Below are 22,229 nucleotides of genomic sequence, written 5' to 3'. Positions count from 1 at the left end.
AATCAATGTATTGACCACCCCAGGTGACATCAGAAAAATAATTTTTAAAAATGAAAAACATGGATTTTACACCTGCCTGACCTTTACATCACTGTGTTTAAAAAGTCACTATATGAGGTTTATGTGAGAAAAATTTTAAAAATCATTTCAAAGAAATAAATACCATATATATATATATATATAATGGGTAATTTGTGTGCATTTGAAAGTACTGTCAGGGAAGATTCTTTATTCAGAAAAGCCTTTCTACTTGACTAGCATTAAGCAGATCTTAATAATGGTGCATTAATGGCCTAAGCATGTGAAGTAACCAGTAGTAGTCAGCTGCCAGAGCTGCTATTGTCAGAGGCCTGTCAGCTCCTCCATCACAGAGTACAATTGTCACAGCTTTATAATTCAGCCATAAAAGTGGAGAATGGGTTACAACTTGCTCTGCAAAGCCTCATCTGGGAGCATCTTCTGCAGTGCTTTCTGAACTATGTATGCATGAAACACAAAGAAGGATTTACAAGCCTTAGCTCTAGTTAATACCATAAACAAATGCCGTGGCAAAACTGCTTTGATTCTTGTAGGGAGAGCTTAGTCTATTGCTTTTGGTACTGCTCATTTACCAGTACACAAATAGGCATTATCCAAACCCTCATAACAGAAAGATTTCATTTGTTGGGGTGATAAGTGGACTCTTTTAGATGGTTAGGTCACCATTTGGTTTGGTGTACTGTCGCAGAAGTACCCAAGTCATCAAGCATCTCTCTTAATGAATTCCTCCTTCCTTAATTGCCGCATTCTGTTTTGTCCTCTGCCAAAATGCCTAACTGGCCATAGTTGGTACTGGAATAAAGAAGTTAAGAATATATAATGGACTGTCAGGATAATTCTACTTCCTGATTTGAGCAAGTTATTAAAATTCCACCTGTACATCTAATGAAACCCACTAAACTCAGCTTGACAAAGTCAAAGTCACTTAGACTCACACCAATAATATGAAAATCTGAGAAACTTAAGCGGTTGTGCTGGTGATCTTAAGTAATCAATACCATCACAATTTTACTCATGTACGGGGTGGATATTATGCTAAAATATGCTTTACCTCAAAATAGTATGATAGAAGTTTATTTCAGAGTGTCATTTCCTCAGAGTTATGCCAGGGAGAAGGACCTTTTATTGCCTTTTACTCGAGATACTGTTCTTTCCCTGTGCCTGGTGCTTCACAGGCCTCTGTGGATCCCGTGCACAGAAATGCAGTTTCTGCCTTCACAGAACTTACAGTATCATAAGCAATTGCATAAGGGTGATGGGTGTCATGATCAAGGATTCCTGATCTCACATGAGATTTAGGGTTATTTCATCACATTGGGAATGCTTGGAAGAACACCTCCTAGTTCCTAAAGAAACCTCTTCGTAGCCTTTCTTCCTGTTATGGGATCACAGGGGAGCCTGACCTGTAGGCACAGGAGGTAAGACCTTCGTAAGATGCCTTGAGGGAGAACCAGACTCATTGGCTGCAAAATTCTCATCCACTGGGGCTGTTGACTTTCCTTATGTGGCCTGTATTTTCCACCATGGAGGATAAATGAACCCTAGCCTCATGTTGGATCTTGGAGTACAGGAGCCATATGGTATCAGACTTTATTTCCAGGCATGTCTTTATTCCAGCCCACTCCTACTGCCGGACTGACCTACAGAGGCCCCGCCTCAGGCTTCCTCAGGACAGTGCTTGCTAAATATACATGTTGTGCCAATGAATTAAAAAACGGCACTGCTAACTATGTACATATCATTAAATAAAACTAAATTTAGCAGTCTTCACAAAAGGCTGGTGAAGTAATAATTATATTACTATAAAGAAGGAGGAGGAGGAGGAGGGCGAAGAAAGCATTTATCATAAGGCAAGCACTTTTTCTAAGTGTTTTACATTAATTAGCTCTTTTAATAATCACATCAAGCTTGTGATATAGGGACAAATAATATACCATTTTATAGATGCCAGGAAGGTTAAGTGGCCTTCCAGAAATGAAGCAGCAGCTAAGAGGCAGAGCCAGTATTTGAACCCAGATGTACAGGACTGCAGGCTCTATGTTCTTAACCAGTCAGCTAGACCACAGAAAGAAGCCAGAATGGAGACCCCGAATGTGTGAATCATGGTCAGACAAGCATCAATAAACAATTGGATCTCTCTGTCTTCTGTTCCTGCCTCTATAAAATGACAGACTTGAATCAAATGAGGTTGTAAGGCCCCTTAAAAAGATTTCATAGCTGAGATTCTTTGTAAAATGTACTTGTGTTGCCTGTGGATTAGAGGCAGGTGCCAGATCCTTCCCTCTTGCCACAGATTATTGCAGAGAATTAGTTCATTGCTACCTAAAAGGCTCAGAGAATCTGATCTCTTGGAATAAAATTCAATAGTGGTGCTTATATGTAGGGGTCACATTTTCAGACATCATTAAACAAACCATTGGGCTATATGGAGTCGGCTTAAACATCCCATAATAGAGGCCTGTCAATTGAGTAATTTCTAGTATCACACATGCTTTTTTTATGGATTCATTTGTTCACGTATTGAGAAGGTAACATACTCTCTGGTTGAACAGCTGTATTCTGAAGGTCACTCTGATGTACTCAGTGGGCCGTCATTGGAGAGGCTCTTTCTGATCCCCAGAGGCATTCTCTATTACATTTCTTTGTTTTCCTAAAATTTTAATCTCCAAAATTACCTCCTATGTTTATCTGTTAACTTTGGTACCATCTGTCTCTACACTGGGAGATCTGTTTGGATAAGAGCCTTTGTAATTCCAGAATGGGCAGGGATTGGAACAATATGCATGCTCAGTATGTTATGGCTGGATTAATGGAGAAAATGGTCAACATGGAAGTCACCAGTGAGAGGCACTCTATAAAAAGTGGAGAATGTTCTAAGATAAAGGAAAAAGAATGTTCAGAGTCAGTTTTTATTTGTAAATTTGAGAGACAGATCTTAATACTTGCAAATGCAAAGGTCTGACTGCCTTGCTTGGAGAATGAAGAAAGGTATAAATATTAACCTATCAGCCTGTTTTGAGAACTGATGTCAGGTCTTTTTTAGGCTGTATGCTATGTATACAACTATATTATAGAGATTGACATTGGCAAAAGATTTATAATCAATTTTTCATAATATGCTTCCCAATATGCTCTGGGAACTGATAAACATACCTAAAATGATATTTTTACCATAACTTATCTCAAGCTATTTGATTTCAGATGGAATATTTTATTCGACAGGAAAATATTTGCTTTTATATGCAGTTTTTATAGTCAACATAGTAGGTTAGAGTGAAAAAAAACTGTGTGTGTGTGTGTGTGTGTGTGTGTGTGTGTGTGGAGTTACATTGTTGTTCTGGATTATAATGGAATATTTAAAAACAATTTCATGAGAGCTAGAGTAATATATTCCAAAACTAGGACCCTGGTTTTTAAAAATAAATACTCTTTGATACTTCTCATTGCTTGAGCTGTGCTTATTCTGGGCCAAATCTTAAGACTTCAATTTTCAGCTTATACATTTAAAAGTTATCATTATAGTTACAGCAAATCCTGCCATTTGAAGATTCCTGATTAGATAACATAAGCCTTCTGGTTAAAACGCCAAGACTTTTTTCCCCTGATATGTTTTTATTTGTAGTAACAATGTTATTTATTGAAAACCTACAATGTACTAATAATGTTACCACCTACTGTTTAGATGTAAAATGAATGTTTCTACTTACTGTATAGATATAGTATATGGAATTTTAGGAAAGATACTATTATTTGGAGAGTCAGCTATATCATAGTCATTAATGAAACTATATTGTTTCATTATACTCCAGAGTCTAAATGAAAAATGAATTATTATTTATTTATTTTTTATTCATTAACCATGCAGGTCCTCCAGGTCTTAAAGGTGATCGGGGATCGATTGGCTTTCCTGGAAGTCGAGGATTCATAGGACCAGCAGGAAAGACTGGGAGGCCAGGTATTACGATAATGTATTTTCTTCATAGAATATGTAAAATAAATACTGGATCATAGGTATTTTTTCAGCTTCTTACATAACAATGGTCATCACAGTATGAATAGTAGCCCTCAAAAGCAGCATATTTAGTGGTTTGAAACATTTTGGAATTGATTATTATTCTCCTGAGGAAAGTTTCTTTGCCCCAAAGGAAAATAGTTAAACAACAACAACAGAGGATTTATAAACTCCACACAACCATAAATCACCATGAAGAATGGTATCTATTTTAGAACAAAGAGAGAGAAAAGACTGGCAAAGACAAACAAGCAAAGTATAAATATTGCTTTAACCAAAACCAGCCAAACCCTCTCAAGGTATAGTTAGGAAAACACAGATGAGCCTGAAATCCTATCCTTTTCAAGATAAACTGCCTGCTATTACATATTACTACTTAGTAATCAACATTATTCATGTCATTTAAGATTTATATACATGATATTATTTCTATTCCTTATACTAGTCAGTAGCTTAAACTTGAATTATGAACTTTGCACAGACATTTAGACTTTAACAGGTTTATTTTTTCCTAATTTAAAGTAAATTATGACCAAGAGAATATGATCTTTATCATTTTTAAAAAATAGAGTATGTTTTTTAGAATAGTTTTAGGTTTCTAGAAAAATTGCACAGAAAATATATACTTTCCATATGCCACCTATCCACGTACAGTTACCACTATTATTTTTATTTTTTAAATATATTTTTGTTGATTTCAGAGAGGAAGGAAAGGAAGAGGGAGAAACAGAAAAATCAGTGATGAGAGAATCATTGATCAGCTGCCTCCTTCACACCCACTATTGGGGATCGAGTCCGCAACCTGGGCATGTACCCTGACTGGGAATCTAACTGTGACCTCCGGGTTCATAGGTCAAAACTCAAAAACTGGCCAGGCCAGTTACCACTATTATTCATAACTTGCCTTAGTGTGGTGCATTTGTTACAAATGACAAACCAGTATTGATACATTATTACTAATTAAAGTTCACAATTTACATTAGGGTTCACTCTTGGTGATGTTCATCCTATGGGTTTAGACAAATGAATAATTGCATGTATCCACCATTATAATATCACTAGAGACCTGGTGCATGATATTTGTGCAGTTGGGGAGGGGTCCCTCAGCCCAGCCTGCACCCTCTCCAAACTGGGATCCCTTGGGGGATTTCTGACTGCCGTTTTAGACTTGATCCCGCAGGGGACATCCCTCTCGCAATCAGGGACCACTGGCTCCTAACCGCTCACCTGCCTGCCTGCCAGATTGCCCCTAACCCCTCTTCCTGCTTGCCTGATCACCCCTAACCACTCTGCCTGATGCCCCCTAACTGTTCCCCTGCCCGCCTGATCACTCCTAACCTCCTCTGCCTGCCTGCCTGATCTCCCCTAACTGCTCTCCCCTGCCAGCCCAATCGCCCCTAACTGCTCTTCCTTGCTGGCCTGATTGCCCCTAACCACCTCTGCCTCAGCCCCCACCATCGTGGCTTTGTCCAGAAGGACATCCGGAAGACCTCCGGTCTATCCAGTCTAATTAGCATATTGCCCTTTTATTAGTATAGATACAGAGAAATTTTACTGTCCTAAATATCTTGATATTTAGGACATCCTCACCAAGTTCCTTCTGAACCACTGATCCTTTTGCTACCTCCATACTTTTACCTTTTCCAGAATGTCATATAACTGGAGTCAAACTATATGTAATCTTTTCAGAGTGGCTTATTTCACTTAGCAATTTAAGTGAATGCTTTTAAAGTTCTGCATATCTTTTTGTGGCCTGATAGCTCTTTTTAACGCTCAGTATATTCTATTATATGCATGTACTATAGTTTATTTATCCATTCACCTACTGAAGAATATCTTACTTTCTTCCAAATCTTGGCAATCCTGAAAAAAGATGTGTTAAGCATACATATGCACATTTTTGTGTGAAAATGAGTTTACCTAGAAGTGCAATTGCTGGATTGTGTGGTAAACTTGTATTTAGGTTTGTAAAAAACTGTCAAACTGTCTTCCAAAGTGTATGTACCATTTTGCATTCCTACCAAAAGTGAATGAGAATTCCTATTATCCCAGATCCTCGGGCATTTGGTGGTGTTAGTGTTTTGGATTTTAGCAATTCTAATAGGTGCATTGAGGTATTTTTGTACTGTCAGTGTTTATGGACTGCCAGTGGCATTAGGCTTAGAGGAAAATCAGCTGGCCACAAATATGAAACCTACACTGTCTCCACCAGAGACCTGAGTCCCTGAACTGAATGGTGTATTTAGGCACCAACCATCTCTAAAACCATCCAACAGGCCTTTCTGGCATCCTGTGTTTGTTCATTTGTTAATTTGTTGGAAATTATCTGCATCACTTAGGAATTGTGAATTTCCGATATGACAAGTTAGGTTCAGTAGAAAAGTATTTAAAAATCTTGAATTTGACAAAAATTCAAAGCTATTTATAGATTCTAAGAAAATTCAAAATAATTCTGTGAAGTGAGAAAACATATTTTATCTGTGAAACGGAATTTTTGGACTGGAACACGCAGTGTTCCCCCTGGGCAGAATGGCTCCTGGGCTCTTTGTCTGTGTGAATCGAAGAATGAAAACCATGGACGGAAGGTGGTATAGCAAAGGTAGAAATTTACTGAAGAACAGGTACAGACTCCCATGTGTGGAAAGGGAAAGATTCTCATAGCACAGACTCCCACAAGGGGATGGGCAAAGAGTCCCACTGAGTTCCTTTTCCCTATGGCTTATAAAGGCTGCAGATCTTGGTCCCTTGACACCCCCTCGGATTGGTCACTATTTCCTTGGACTGGTTACTATAGTAACCTCTGAACTCAAAGGTCAACCTCACAGGGGACATGGGAGGTTTTCCTCTCCTCCTTTATTGTTTTCCTATTCCCTTTATTGTTTTCCTATTCTCCTTCTGGATAAAGGGCTTCCTTCCCTTTGTTTTGTAAAGATAGATCTTTTGCTGTTTCCAACTCCCTCATTCTATGGAAATGTACCTGTTGCAGCTTTTCAGCTCCCCTATTCTATGGAAATATACCTTCTGCTTCTCTGCAGCCCTGTGTTTCTTCCATGGTCCCCTTAATTCCTAAAATTTCTAAAACCTGCCTTTTTACCCCTAAAAATTCCTGTTTCGTCTGTATTCTAAGTTTAAAATTAAAATGGTGTATTAGTCTACCATGTATCTCAAATAGTTGGTCATTTACTACTAGAGGCACAGTGCACAAAATTCGTGTGTGTGTGTGGGGGGGGGGTGGTTGTCACTCAGTCTGGCCTGCCCCCTCTCACAGTCTGGGAGCCCTCAGGGGTGGGAGGCGACCCGTTGATCAGGGGAAGGGGATGCCCCCATCACACCTCTGCTGCTGCCACTGCCAGCAGCGCAAGCCTCGGCCGGCCCTGGTTACCTGAGCCTCAGGCAGCCATGGGCAGCTGGGCAGCCAACATCCAAGGCTTGCCTGCGCCTTGGGCCAGCCCTGGAAGGAGGCTGGGGACTGAGGGGACTGGGGGCCTCCAGAGGCAGGCCTGCTGCCCCGGCGGGGCTGAGGGGACTGAGTCCCGCCATCTTGTGACTGTGGGCACCACCACATTTGAAGGTGTGGCAGTCAATTAGCATATTCCCTCCTTATTGGCTGTGGGCGCCACCATCTTTGAGGCTGTGGCAGAAATTAGCATATTCCCTTATTGGCTGTGGGCGCTGCCATCTTTGCAATGGTGTGAGGGTCAATTAGCATATTCCCCCTTTATTAGATAGGATCCTTGGCAAATCATGGTAATATTTAGTTTGGGACTCTTTCTGGTGCAGTTTATAATGATTAATTTTATGATGAACTAATTTGTCTTTCTAGAAATTTATACAAAAAGAGGAAATGACACAGAAATTTTAGGAATGTTAAAGAGAGCCAGACTGTTCTCCCAACAGTCTGTTAACTTTGCACAACTTTCCTCTGTAAGTGGTCAGGGAAGAAGTTAGGAATAAACCCCAGAATAACTATAGCACAAATTGCCCTATTAAATGAGAAATACCTCATTAACTGAGTGCCTACATGGCCTCATATACTGTGCTTGCAGGCGAGGACACAAGACAAGCTAGTTCCCCACCCTTGAGGAGTTATCTTCCAGAAATTTCCTCATAATGACTACTCTTTTTAAAGTTTAATTTTCCCTGGCTGATTAAGCTCAGTGGATAGAGTGTTGGCCTATGGACTAAGGGGTCCCGAGTTCGATTCCAGTCAAGGGCACATGCCCAGGTTGTGGGCTCGATCCCCAGTAGGGGACATGCAGGAGGCAGCCAATCAGTGATTCTCTCTCATTATTGATGTTTCCATCTCTCTCCCTCTCCCTTCCTCTCTGAAATAAATACAAGAAATATATATATTTTTAAAAAGTTTAATTAAAATGATGATTTTATAAAGTTTATGTGAAATATCTAATCTTAGATTGTTCATTTGGGGGGTTAAACATTTGTCAAAGTGGCTTGGTCTTGAATTTCATGGGGGCACATAGTTATTCCATGTATAATATTTTCTTTGCCCTTTTGGGAAAAACAGGGGTAGTATAGTATATATTTGTATCTTACAGAGATTGTACATATTTGAATCCTATAACTGAATCCTACCTCTCCACACAGTTAGCCTCTCTGTGCCTCAGTTTTCTTATCTACAAAACAGTGCTAATAAGAGGACCCCATGTTTTAGACTTTCTATAAAAACAAATCATGGTAAGATTTTGTTTGGGTCTCTTTCTGGTACAGTTTATTTGTAACTTCCTATTAACATTAAATCATAATGATTAATTTTATAAATGAATATATACTATGAGCTATAAGTAATCAATAGACTCCTTAAAGTGCTTCAAACAATTTTTATCATAAAGCAAGCTGTGTATACATGTTGGTTTTTAGCTATAGCTTTTACAAGTTTTAGGCATTTTTATACTTTTAGAGCCCTAAAGTTAAACAAATGTCCACTAGTCGAAGTACTTGGAAGGGCATTCATTCATTCATGCACCCAGTCAACACAATTTTGTGAGAGTTTACTGTGTGTTCGGGATAAATATAGCATAGTCACTTCCGTCAAGGATCAGGTGACAGAGAAATGCAGAAGCAGTTAGCTCTGATGCAATGTGCTAAGTCATAAGCCTGTAGGAAGCAGGACAAAATGCTATGGGAATAGAGAGTAGAGAATGATTGATTCTGTACAGCAAAACATGTTAGTGTTAGCGCAGACCTGAAATATGCATGGAATTTCTTTGGGTTTGTGGTTCTCAAACATGAGCAGACACCAGAATCATCTGTAGGGACTGTTAAAACAGCTTGCTGGGCTTGACCCCCAGCATTTCTGATTCAATAGGTCAGGAATTGCACTCCCAGAAATTCATTCACAGCCCAGTCTTTGGGATGTACCAGTCTAAGGAGATAGAAAACAAGACAGATAAATTGTAATGGTAATAGAACAACACAGTTTAGACTGAGGTGGAAGATTCCAGGATTCCTGGGGTAGGGAGGAAGGCAAAGTCAAGAGAACAACTAAGATGAATAACCACCAGCCAGCGTGGCTCAGTAGTTCAGTGTGGACCTATGAACCAGGAGGTCACGGTTTGATTCCCAGTCAGTGCACATGACTGGGTTACAGGCTCGATCCCCAATCGGGGCATGCAGGAGGCAGCCAATCCATGATTTTCTCTCATCATTGATGTTTCTTTTTCTCTCTATCTCTTCATTTCTGAAATCAGTCCTATATAATAAAAGCCTAATATGCAAGTTGACCTAATGGCAGAACAACCAGTAGAATGACCAGTCACTATGATGCGCACTGACCACCAGGGGGCAGATGCTCAATGGAGGAGCTACCCCAGCCTGCAGGCCCCAGGCCAGCCAAGGAGGGTGCCAACAGGGCCCCCCACCCCCGGTTGCCCTTCCAGTCACCCCACAGAGGGAGGAGACTGGCAGCTGCTGTGGGGGGAGAGTCTGGCAAGCGGGTGGTGTCAGGCTGGCCAGGGCGAGTGCCAGCAGAGGCCCCCCAATTGCCCCCTGGTTGCCCCACAGATTGGCCCTGATTGCCGGCCAGGCCTAGGACCCTACCCGTGCAAGAATTTCATGCATTGACCCTCTAGTAAAAATATATTTTTTAAAAAGAAACAGGAATATTTATTTTTTTAAAAAAAGATGAATAAGCCCAAACCCAGTTGATTGTACCTTAGTTTTGCCTGCTTTTAGGAAAATTGACATTTAATGCCCTTGTACATTATTTAAGATAATGTGTGCAAAGGATATACCCAGAACAGTGCCAGGTTTGTAATAGGGCTTCTAAAATAATATAATCATCATCATCAACATTAGCATTATATTTGAATTCTCTAGGTTGTTATAAAGTGATATTTTAGATTACTCTGTAATGTTCTGTTTCCATTTAAAGAAAGCATTGTGAATTGTTAGAATTTTTTAAAGTGTTTTTTTTATTTTGTTTGTTTGTTTTCTTTTTCTATTTTCCCCCAAGGAAATCCTGGACAAAAAGGCCAGAAAGGGGAAAAAGGGAGTAGAAGCATGGCATGTAAGTTTATAGTTTCTTGTTTTTCTGTTTTTTTTTTTTTTTTTTTCTGTGCACCTCTGTAATAAACAAGCATTGATAGTAGTGGTCTGGGCTTGAGGCAATGGCTAAGGAAGAGCTTCAGCACTGATCTGTGGAGAGTCTGTGGAAGTCAGCCCCCGTTTTCTACAATCACACTGTGCTAATTGGAGTAAAATAAGTAGATTAAAATTGTACAACACATTGAATCTCATTACCCATTTGTGTTTTGGTTTTGTGATGAGCACAATTTTCTAAAAATTCCATGTAGAAAATCGTTCAATTTTCAAGCCAATTTCTATCTGTTGAAGGAACAATTACAGCCACCTTACCTGTTACCTGAGCTAACAGAAATATTAATATAGGAATCTGGACAATCTAAGAACCCTGACAGACTAATTCTCAGGTGGTTGGGGGTTTTGTGTTCTGTTTTATTTAACTAAAAATGTAAAAAGTGGTATTCTATGTCAGAGTCCTTCAAAACTACAAAAGAAGAGATTTCACAAAAGGAATCTCTGTTCGATGGAGGCTAACCTCATATTGCAATGTAGAGAATCTGTAAATTAGGCCTTCCAAACTAATATTAGACGAGATGTCTTCCATATGCCATAGGCAATCATTGCCTTTGACAAATCTACACAGATATAATAAAAGGATTATGGAAAGGAATAAGGAATCCCTACTTCTCAGAATTCACGGATTGCTCCCATGTATTCCCAATAGGAGCTACTTGCAATGTGTGTGTATATGTCTGTGGGAATAGCTGGTACACATACACATGGATCATAATCTTTACCCATGTCAGTATATATGACTACATTTTTACTCTCAGTGGCTATACATTATTCCATTGTACAGCTATACAACAATTACTATAATATATTATTCAATCCACTAGTCATGAGCACTGGAAGATTTTTGCTTGCTTTGATTTGGGTTTAATAAACTATGCTACATAGAGCATTCTCATACATGGTCTTGTGGGACTATTTTTAATAGAGAATTTTCCAGAAGTAGAATCAATACACAGATTATGACAAATCCTTTAACATACAAACAGAACTCGCAGTTTTCCATAAAAATTGTAATTTAAAAATTCAGTACCAATTTCTCTGCATTAACAAAAGTAATTATTTTAACCTAATTCTGTGTGTGGATGCCATCTTTAGACAATTTAGCATCATTATTGTGAATGCCAGGCATTAAAGTATGTGTAACCACATGGCCTTTCCATCAGTGTTGCATTGTTGATCTCTTTGCCCTTGAATTAAGTAACACCAGCATTGTGTATCTCCTCACAGTGCTTTAGTGTTATTCAATAATTTTTGGTGTTGTTATTACATTAAGATAGTGAAAACATTAGTATATCTTTTTTTTCCTTTGATCACTTTGATCTACTGTATACTTTTTTCCACTTTTTCCCCTTTCTCCTTGTCATCCATTTATTTTCAGTTGAGCTCCTTGTATAACTCATTCTTCCCTGTCTTTATGTTTTTACTCTATCATTATCTCTACCTTTGTCTTTGGTTCTTTTTTATATCCTTTTTCCTTTCCTTGAGACTTTCTCTGAGCTACTTAACTATGAATGGTTAATCTTGGCAAATACAGGACTTCTTTATTTTGTAGTCTGTAAATCAAACACATTCACACAGTCTTCTGTTGCCTCCGGTTATCAAATGCTTTTTAGATGTGTTCAGAAATGTTTTCAATTTCAGATATTTTCCTGGATGTTTGAAGTTCATGTGCATTCTTTCTTTGAGAAAGCATTAAGAGAGATATTTCTGTGTATAAGTATATATAGCCTTCAGACTCCACGGAGAGTCTATAACTCTGTGATGTTTCAAAAAGAGTCATATACACAAACATCTATACAGTATGTTCTGCTTTTCACTTAAAGTTAATATGGCAGTCACCTGCCCATGTCAGTACATATGGCTCTACCTTTTTGTTCTCAATGGCTATATATCATTCCATTGTACAACTGTACCATAATTATCATAATATATCATTCAATCCACTAGCCATGAACACTTGAAGATTTTGTTTGACTTGAATTGGCTTTAATAAACAATGCTACATACAGCATTCTTATACATGATCTGTGGGAATATTTTTTAATAGAGAGAATTTTCCAGAGGTAGAATCAATAGTTCAAAAATGACATGCATTTTGCAATTTGATGGATTCTTGAAAATGGCTCCTAAATAGATTGTACCAATTTATTCTATATGAAAGTGCCTGATTCCCCATATCTTCAATTAATTCTGATATATAAAAATGTATATTAAATTATTTTAATATACAGTCTTATATTTTTTCAGGCATGATTTAAACATAATACAAATAATAATTGATTTCCTCTTTTATATACGTGTCAGGACCGGTATCACTCCCTGATCATATTAGGGCAGGACCCTTTTAAGATCAGGTGGGTTGACGGGACACCTTCTGCTACCATCTCCTTAAAAGGCCCTTCACCTCTGGACAAGTCACCACTACAGCTGACTCCAAGATCCCTTTGCGGCTCCTCCACACGACTTGGTTCCCGCGTGGTTCCCAGCTTCCTCACGGCTTCCTCACCTGGTCCTGGGTGCTGTTTGGGCCTCTGTTATGAACATAAGCTCATACCTCTCCCCACTCTAGTATCCCACCATCGCTACCATCCCCTCGCATCCCTCACTGGTATCCCTTCCATTGTACTGACTGGCATGTTTTCCAAACGGCCCTCAGCGCCAGGCAAGGAATCCTCTGCCACCCACTCATCTAGTGCTTGCCGAACCAATTTAGCCCATTGGGTGCTAAGAGAAATCCCATGGGTACGGACTAAGTGTGGGTTCTTTACTTTCAAAAACATGCCTCAGCCAGCAATAGAGATAACATAAAAGAAAATCCATTCATTCATTCATTCATTCATTCAATCAACGTATGTTTATCCTATACCTCCTGGAGCTGAACTTCACAGCTAGTAAGTTTGCTGTTGTATCTGGCCTTACTGAGCTAATTATTCCTGAAAGACATAGACATGTAAATAGGCAATTATAAATACAGTGGAACTGTATTGGAGGAAGAACAGGGCTCTATAGGAGTTTAGAGGAGATCAGGATTTTTTAATTGCTTAGGATATTAAAAAGATAAATTGATTTTGATTTGCTTAGTTTACCTTCTTGTCTTCTTACCAAATTACAGCATTTTTTTTCAACTTTTATAGTGAGGTAACAGTTCATTCAACACATTTGAATAAAAAACAAAACTTGTTTTCTTAAATTACCTGGCCATTTCAAGTAAGAATTTTTTTGTCATTAAAAAATAATGCTGATAATTTTTTTTATTCTAAAAAGCTCTCTATATCTTGTGCTATAAATATCCAATATAGATCCTGGAGAAAAGAAATATTTCAGTAGAACTGGAAATATTTTGTGTAGGTGAAGAAAGGGCTAAAAATGAGAAAGGAGAAAAGGTTAGAAAAGGACGATCAAGAAAAAAGAATAGGAAATATGTGAGATTCCATGTCATTCTTGACTATTAATAGATCACATTTTCACAACTCCTCCTTCCTTCAAGGTTTAACACATAATCCCAGGATTCACAGCATTAGGCTCTAGTAGAGTTCTGAGTAGTGTGCCTTTATGTATCTCACCACTTCCACTCCCTTCCCTATGAAATGGATGTCTGAACACCTACCTCACAGGGTTGTTGTGAGGATCACAGGAGACACTGTGTGTGTAGGTGCTCTATATAATGATAAAGTGCTTTAAATACATAAGGTATAGTTCACAGTGTTCTCTTCTGAACTGATTGCTATTCCTTGTTGGTATAATGTAGACATTTCAAATCTGTAATTAGAAGGAGTGAAAGCAAAATGAAAATTCAAGAAGCCAAAGAAATGTCATGGACAGAAAGAGAGATGCTAGAAAATAAGATAAGATTTCACATTAGATAGAGCAATGCAGGTGTGACCAGATCACAAATCAAGGAGTTTGAGCCAAGCAGAAGAGCGTAAATTATAAATAAAAACAGCAACTAACCTGAGTGCATGCAAGGGGCCAGAAGCTGTCAGGAGAGGTCAGAAAAGAATGTCAGGCTCATAAAACAATAGCCCAAGCTCTGAAAGACAAAGTAGGAGCTCAAGATACTGCTGATGAGAAAGCTGCTGAAGTGTTGACATAAATCAGGGTTGTCAATGGTGCTCTGCGTCTGGGCCTACCTGACACCAAAGTCTCAGAGGGTAGGAGTGGGAGAAGGAAGACGAGGGGAGAAATTCACCAATTGTCAAGATAGTCCTAAATATTACTAGCCAGTTAGTACAAACATCTGAAACTAGTTGGATCTCTTTGTCCCTGATTTAATTGGACAGGACCTCCTCCCCTGCTCTGCACTGGGGAGCAGGTAGAGCCCGAGCAGCCTATTCACTAGCCAGCAGGCCCTGGTCCATAGTGGCCACAGGATGGCTCAGATCCCAGAGATCCCGGGAGACAATCCCAGGGGGTTTCCATTCATAAGTTATCTGACACCTCCAACTGCAAATAGATTCTTAGTGTGTGGAATACTCACCTGAATCTTCCAAATTAGGGGAGAAGGGCTTCTCCTTTTCAGACAAAAATAGATGCTAAATGCCCAGTTCAAATGCACAAATTATACCAACTTTAACAATGTCTAATGAAAAGAAAGCAAATCTGAACCACACTCTAATGCTAGTCACATGGTTTGTCTACTATGTTCTCACCCTGACTTGGAAGGCTATGTGTTTCAGGCAAGCAAAAGAATTCCTGCCATAAAATTAAACACTGTGTGAGGCTCTGTCCTGAACATGCCTATTACGAAGATGTGGGTTGGTAGTATGTTTTGCTGTGCTTCACTCATGCCCATGAGACTATAACTGGGATGTGACTTTGGATTTTCTTATTTTGAAACTCATACAATGATATGAATCATCAACTTGTCTTTCACTTGATGTCTACTGAGGACTCAATTCAAACATAAATGAATTCTGGTCTTTCTCAAAGTATTCAAGTGACCAAAGTAAACCTTCTTCTCCAATCACTAAATAATTATAATAATGAGCATTTAGAGAACATTTGCTGTGCACCAGGGGCTTTTGGTGCATTATCTCACTTAATCCTCAGAAGGGTGTTTGAGGTAAGTACTATTATTATTCCCATTTTATAGATTAGCAGCTGAAGCTTCCACTGCTAATAAGTGGAAGGGCAGAAACTCAAAGCCAAGTCTATCAATCTCCAAAGTCCCTGTTTGTAACTACGACTCCATTCAACACTCCCACACTGGTTTTATGTATCCTTTCATGTCAATACCACACATATGTATTATGGAGGGTATGGAGAGAGGAAGGAGGAAGAGAGACAGATTTGTCATGAGTGTAGTTTTCCAGAATGGGCTTAATAATTTGAAGACCTGAAGGGGTTAAAAATTCATACAGCATGACTTCCATTAGGTCCACTTCCAACAAGCACCCTCAATGAATCTTTATTTGTGTATGTTTCCATCTTCATCTACTCCTCCACCCATTGTCTGCAGTTTATCCCCCAAGAATATTACCGAGAAGTACAGTCTCCTGGGATGCACACAAAGCTTCCATTATCAGCAGTGAGAGTTACTTATGTGCGCGGGAAGGAGCCACCTGTTACTATTCTATCTTTATTTCAGTTACTGGCTCAATTTTAACATTTTCCAATATAATTTGGCTGCTTTGATGTCCCTGTTTTATTGAGTCTCCTTTCCATCTCCTCACTTTTCTCAGTAGCCACAGTTATGACTTAGCACAGCAGGGTGTACCTGAATAGTAATGGCTCCAGGTCACTCAGACAGGTGCTGCCCATTCTCCACAGTTATGGAATGTTTAAAGCTTTATGTGATTCCACAGATTGTTGCTAAACACATGTGTTCCATTAGCACAATAGACGCGTTTCCGGATGGTGTGTGTAACTAATCCCGTTTTGTAAGGGGAAATAGAGATTTCAATCAGTAACGGATCCAGCAGTTAGCACTTGTCCTGTTGAGTCCTTAGCCTGGCTGATTCTCACAGCAGCTCTCAACAGAGCCACTTAGAAGGGGGAAATTCATTCCAGCTCCAGCCAGGTCTTCTACACCAGCAAAATCTGAAATTCATCCAGTTATGTGCCGGGATGCAGCTGGAGTAGAGAGACCCAATATGCCACTTCCCATTCCTCCACAACCTCAGAGGACCAGCGGGTCTCCTGCCCTTCAGAGAACGGGGTCCTGCTTCCGATTCTGCATAAACATGTTTCAGACTAGCACAGGGTCGTTCAGCTCATTGCAAGTAAAGCACAACCTACACAGAGGTTCACAGCCTATCACTCGCCCCCTCACCCTGGCCTCTGGAAATGCACTGCCTGGCAACGTGAATCTTAAGAACAAATTCCCTAGAACAACACGGTTACTTCTTTGCACATGAAGTGTCCAATAAACACCACCCACCTGCAGACTCCTGACCCTTTCCTGGGGTGCTACAGTTATCCCCATTCCTGGTCCCCAAAATTCTTAACTTCCGGCTTCATCCCTTGCAAAGTAAAATAGGAGCATCCCAGCGGCCTTTCAGATGCTCATTCCAGGGAACTATTTAGATCAGTGGTTCTCAACCTTCCTAATGCCGCGACCCTTTAATACAGTTCCTCATGTTGTGGTGACCCCCAACCATAAAATTATTTTCGTTGCTACTTCATAACTGCAATTTTGCTACTGTTATGAACCGTAATGTAAATATCTGATATGCAGGATGTATTTTCATTGTTACAAATTGAACATAATTAAAGTATAGTGATTAATCACAAATATGTAATTATATGTGTTTTCCGATGGTCTTGGCGACCCCTGTGAAAGGGTCGTTCGACCCCCAAAGGGGTCATGATCCACAGGTTTTTGGCCCACAGGTTGAGAACCATTGATTTAAAGGACTCCTCCTGTGAATCTGTAGCAAAAGGAAAAACACTGGCATTTTTAATGATGTTTTGCGTAACTTAAACATTTTATTTTAAAATAAAAATTGCTATGCTTCTTGCTATGCTTCTTTATTTACATGCCTAGCCTTGTCTGGGAAATAATGCCACCTCTTTTCCTTCCAAAGAATTCTTCTTGTCTCTGCTTGGATCCTGAGTGTTTCCTTAACTAACAATTTTAGTGTCTAAAGAAGGGCACACTCATTGTCCTATCAGATGAGGTAAATGCCAAGTGATAGGATAGACAGGAACACCTCTTCTGAATCTCAGGGTGCAGGCAAAAGGGCCCTGAAAACATGGATTAACCTCGTTGTGCTGTCCAATAATATTTAGTAATACTCCTGCTGATTGCTATTGGACAGCAATATACTAGGTGAATTTTTCCATAATGTGAAAGACTTAGAACTAAGTAACCATTCTATGTTCTACTATTGTTCTAGCAGCTATTCGCAGGCTATGGAGATCATCTAAATGACCTCTACAGCTTTTGTCATATGCAGATGGCTGGAATTACCAGTAACATTCAGAAATTCTGAATTCAGAGATTTAGGTTGTGGTCAGATATACTTAATTTCCAAAAGCTCTCCTTAGGATTCTGAAGGGCAAAGTCATTAAGAAACTGTTTTTAATGTATGATTCTTTTGTGCTGCTATCACCCATCCCAAACATTAGGCCAGAAATCTAAATTATATTATTAATAACAATAATGCTTATAACACAGAGGGTAACCCCTGGGTGCCAGATACTTTGTATACCTCCTTCACTGAAACTACACAGAAAACTATTACTTAGTTTTATCCATGCAGATTTAGTCAGTTGAGCAACCTGTGCAAAAGCACACACCCAATACTATATATGTGGCGGGTCTGCAGTTTGAATCTTGGTTAATCTGATTTTAAATTATATCTCTTGGTTCAATATCATATTTCACCATAACCTAACTTTCCCTCTCAAGCCTCTTCAAAGTACATTTATGAACTAAAGCAACTCTCACAAAAATCCTGAGAGGGAATTATAGGAGATATCATAAGAATAAAAGAAATAAAAGTGAAAAAAAGGCAAAATAGTATGTTCAGAGTCATACAGGAAGTTTGTTGCTCAGCTGGGACTTGGGCCCCGGTCTCCTGATTCTAGTCTAGAGAAGCATGCCATTTTCTGATAAGGAGCCTGCCCCTTCTCTGAAGAATAATCCCTGAGACCCTCCCTTTTGAAATAAAATAGTAGCTCGACCTCACTAAGAACCCACAGGTTGAGAAATACCATATTTTACAGATTTTATTTTTCCTTCTGTTATTACCCAAACAAGATATGTCATCCATGTTTTCTTTAGAGTTTCTAAGAGTATCTAAAAAAAAAAAAAAAGTGAAGATTTAAGCTAAGCAAATGGAAGCAATGTTTGCTGGAGCATTCTTTGCTGAATTTCTTTTGGGTTTTTGAGGCATCAAGTGATCTGTCCTTAAATACCTCTGGGCACAGCTGCTAGACACAAGTTATGGCCTCTCCTGTCGAGTGCAGAGGTAATAAAGACCACGCACACTATTGTCTTCTCACAATTCCAATAAGTCAACCTGGTAACAGCTCGCAGAACTCTGGACAGTTATGAGCATAAACAAAATATAGCGCGCAGTGCCGAGGAGAATAGGTACTGTCTTTTCATTTACTTTCCAGTCTAATTCAAGGTACAAACGCTGAGTTACTTTGGAAAATTATTTTCTCTTCATAAAAAGTCAGAAAATCTGTACTGAGTAGTCAGTCCTGCCAAGAACCGGACAGATTTAATGTTAGTGGGCCAAATTGGGACATTTTTCTCCACAAGATCCACAGTTCAAATCCCCTACAGTCTATGCTTTCACAGGTTCCTACAAGAACTTTCAGAATTAAATATAATGAATAATTCTATCACTACCGTTTACATAGTACTTTACAGTTTAAAATACAGTTTTATACATATTGTCATATTTGAAACCTCAATCCTAGGAAGTAGGCGTTATGTTTGTTTTTATAAATGAGTAAATGAAGCCACAAAGAGTTAGGCCACTTACATCTCAACAGCTTATAAAGAGGAACATGAATTCTTCCATGAGGTCTAGCTGAGGCCTACAGTTTCAGAAATCAGAAAGAATAACAATGTAATTTATGCTTTTTTATGATGTGAGTTTTCTAAATTAGCATTGTTTCACATATTGATGGATGGCTTGATTATTTTTATGACCTAGGGTTTTAAGTGAAGAGCAAAAATTTAAATACCCTACAAATAAGTAAATAAAATTCCCCTTTATAAAGTTTTAAATATTCTCCTCCGTAACTCTAGAAACTAAGACTCACTTAGAAATGACATATTAAAAATAGTAAGATTGATTTAAAATTATGACAAATATCCCAGTAAATGAACACTATCCCTTGAAGAAAGCAATGCGCTTTTTGAAATGCAGACCTTTTGATTTCATTGGCATTTTGAAAATCCAGTGGTAGGAGCAGCTTATAGCTCATGGCACTCTGAGGAGAACGTCTTACACCAATGACCATGCTCTGCTCTTCTGGTCTCCCTCGATTTTTCAGTTTTGTTTGTTTTCCACACATAAGCTTATTCTTCAACATCACATTCCTATGAGAATCTGTCCAACCAGAGAGGTCTTCTTAAACACCAAGTTCTTCTTTCATCTTAAATATTCACCACTTTTTTAGTAATATTTTAAAGTCCTATCTGATGATTCAGTTCAAAAACTGACAAATTAATATTGAAAATAACAGCCTTCTGCTATGTTTGAACTGTCATACATTGAAGTAATACACTCTTATTCATGATTAAGTTCGATTTACTCGGTGTCATGAGTTTAGTACAGTTTAATTTGAAGCCACAAATTCTCAAACTTTCGTTTAGTTGTTCAGCAGTTGAACTATGGGTGTTCAGTATAATCATGGCTGACTTTGCTAACTAATTTGCAGTGTAACCAAAATATGTACTACCCAGCTATTCTGCAGTCTCAGCTCTTAGGGGTCAGTTTGTGCTTTAATATTGAAATGAAAGTGTTTGAGCACCAGGCTTATGCTCTAAAGCAATTTGACTGATTTCCTGTCTAAAATAGTTTGATGAAAACATAGAAAACTTATATTCCTCCATATATCCTCATTCAAATCTCTGCCACCTATGTGACAGTGGGTGTATTCATGCTTCTAAAAACTCATGGGCACCTAAAACCTCAGAATGTGACCTTCTTTGGAAAGAGGGTTTTGCAGATACAGTTAAGTTAATATGAAGTCATTTGGATTCGGGTGGGCCCTAAGTCTAATGACTGACACCTTTATAAAAGGAGGACACACAGGGACACAGTGATGATCCTGTGAAGACAGAGGCCGAGATTGGAGAGTTGCAATTGCAAACCGAGAAGCCACTAGGAGCTGGGAAAAGGCAAGGAAGGATATGATTTCAGACTCTGGCCTCCAGTGCTGTGAGAGAATGCATTTCTGTTGTTTTAAGCCGCACAACTGCGAGCATTTGTTACCACAGCCCTAGTTTCTCCGCTTTATTCTGTCCTGGGATTTCCAGAATGTTTGTCTCTCTTAACATCCAGAGTCAGATTCAAAATCTGTTAGTTTCCTTTTCCAGAGAAATGTAACTTGTTTCTCCAGACCTCTGATACCTGGGTTGTGGCTTTCACCGCTAAGTAGCTCATTCAGATAATGACCTTAAAAAGAAAAATCAGTTCCCGTCCTGGAGGAATCTTGCCATATTGCAAGGAGGTCCAGGTCAACCTGCAACCATTGTTTTAAATGCCTGTTGCTTTTGGAGCTCAAATATAATAATTACCATTGTAATATATTTAACTCTAAATCCCAATTTAAATAAATGATATAAAAAGGACCACAAGGTTAACAATATCATAATTGAAAATGAATTCCCCTCCTCAAGTCATTTTTAACCTCAGTTCTTCACCCAAGCAGCAGTGATAGACACATGCAAAAAGCCCCGGAATTCACATTCTTACCAACTTCTCTTTTCAATTTAGAATGTTGTCTGTCCAATAGAGGTTAGCAGATCCCTAATAACCTTTTCCTAACTTTTAAGAAGAGACCTACCTTTATAATTTATTTAGGGTTCTATCAACATCTATCAACATCACTGTGAATGTATTGTCTTCTTTAAATAAAACATATTTCACACATAAAGGAAAGAAGGAGGAACATTCATAACAAATAGCTAATAAATAGTTATTTACCTGGGTTTTAGGGATACTGAAATTTTACCACGCAAACTGTAGGTATTTTTTTTTAAGATACATAATTTTAACTCACATAGTTGAAGCTCTAGTTATGCCTGCCTCCCTTGCTTTTCCAAGATAAAATCTTATCTTGGAGTTCATATGTTTCTTTCCATTCAGGTTTTCATACATTTACTACATATGTATGTATGCATAAACAATAGATGGTATTGTGTTGTGCATTATCTTACATAAATAGAATTATCTGTCATTCTAGCATTGTTCTTTCCCCTCAATTTTAAGAATTTCAGCTTTGAGTCATAGACCTGTTATAATAGTAAGCATTAATGAATATCCAGTCACTACTTGTGTTATCAAATTAATCTTAGTTTTTAAAATAATATAATTATACTAGGGGCCCGGTGCACGAAATTCGTGCACTGGGTGGGGGGGGGGTGCGTGTCCCT

General features: G+C 38.8%; 1 protein-coding gene across 2 annotated transcripts in view; it reads left to right on the top strand.

Annotated features, from left to right (window-relative positions):
• The window catches only part of MSR1 (macrophage scavenger receptor 1), a 64,322-nt gene that overhangs the window by 25,529 nt on the left and 16,564 nt on the right, over positions 1-22,229 (top strand). Inside the window, exons 7-9 of one of the 2 annotated variants that reach the window (XM_015565257.1) lie at positions 3,905-3,994; positions 10,524-10,577; positions 12,971-14,355. In XM_015565257.1, coding sequence (XP_015420743.1) covers positions 3,905-3,994; positions 10,524-10,577; positions 12,971-12,972 — 146 coding nt within the window. In that variant the 3' untranslated portion in view covers positions 12,973-14,355. Of the gene's footprint in view, positions 1-3,904; positions 3,995-10,523; positions 10,578-12,970; positions 14,356-22,229 lie in introns of those variants that run through there. The other variant, XM_015565252.1, reaches the window with a different exon arrangement.

Source organism: Myotis davidii, unplaced genomic scaffold, assembly GCF_000327345.1.
Source record: "Myotis davidii unplaced genomic scaffold, ASM32734v1 scaffold71, whole genome shotgun sequence".
In the NCBI taxonomy this organism is placed as follows: domain Eukaryota; kingdom Metazoa; phylum Chordata; class Mammalia; order Chiroptera; family Vespertilionidae; genus Myotis; species Myotis davidii.
Note: the sequence above shows the minus strand (reverse complement) of the source record. Positions and strands in the feature narration are given on the sequence as shown.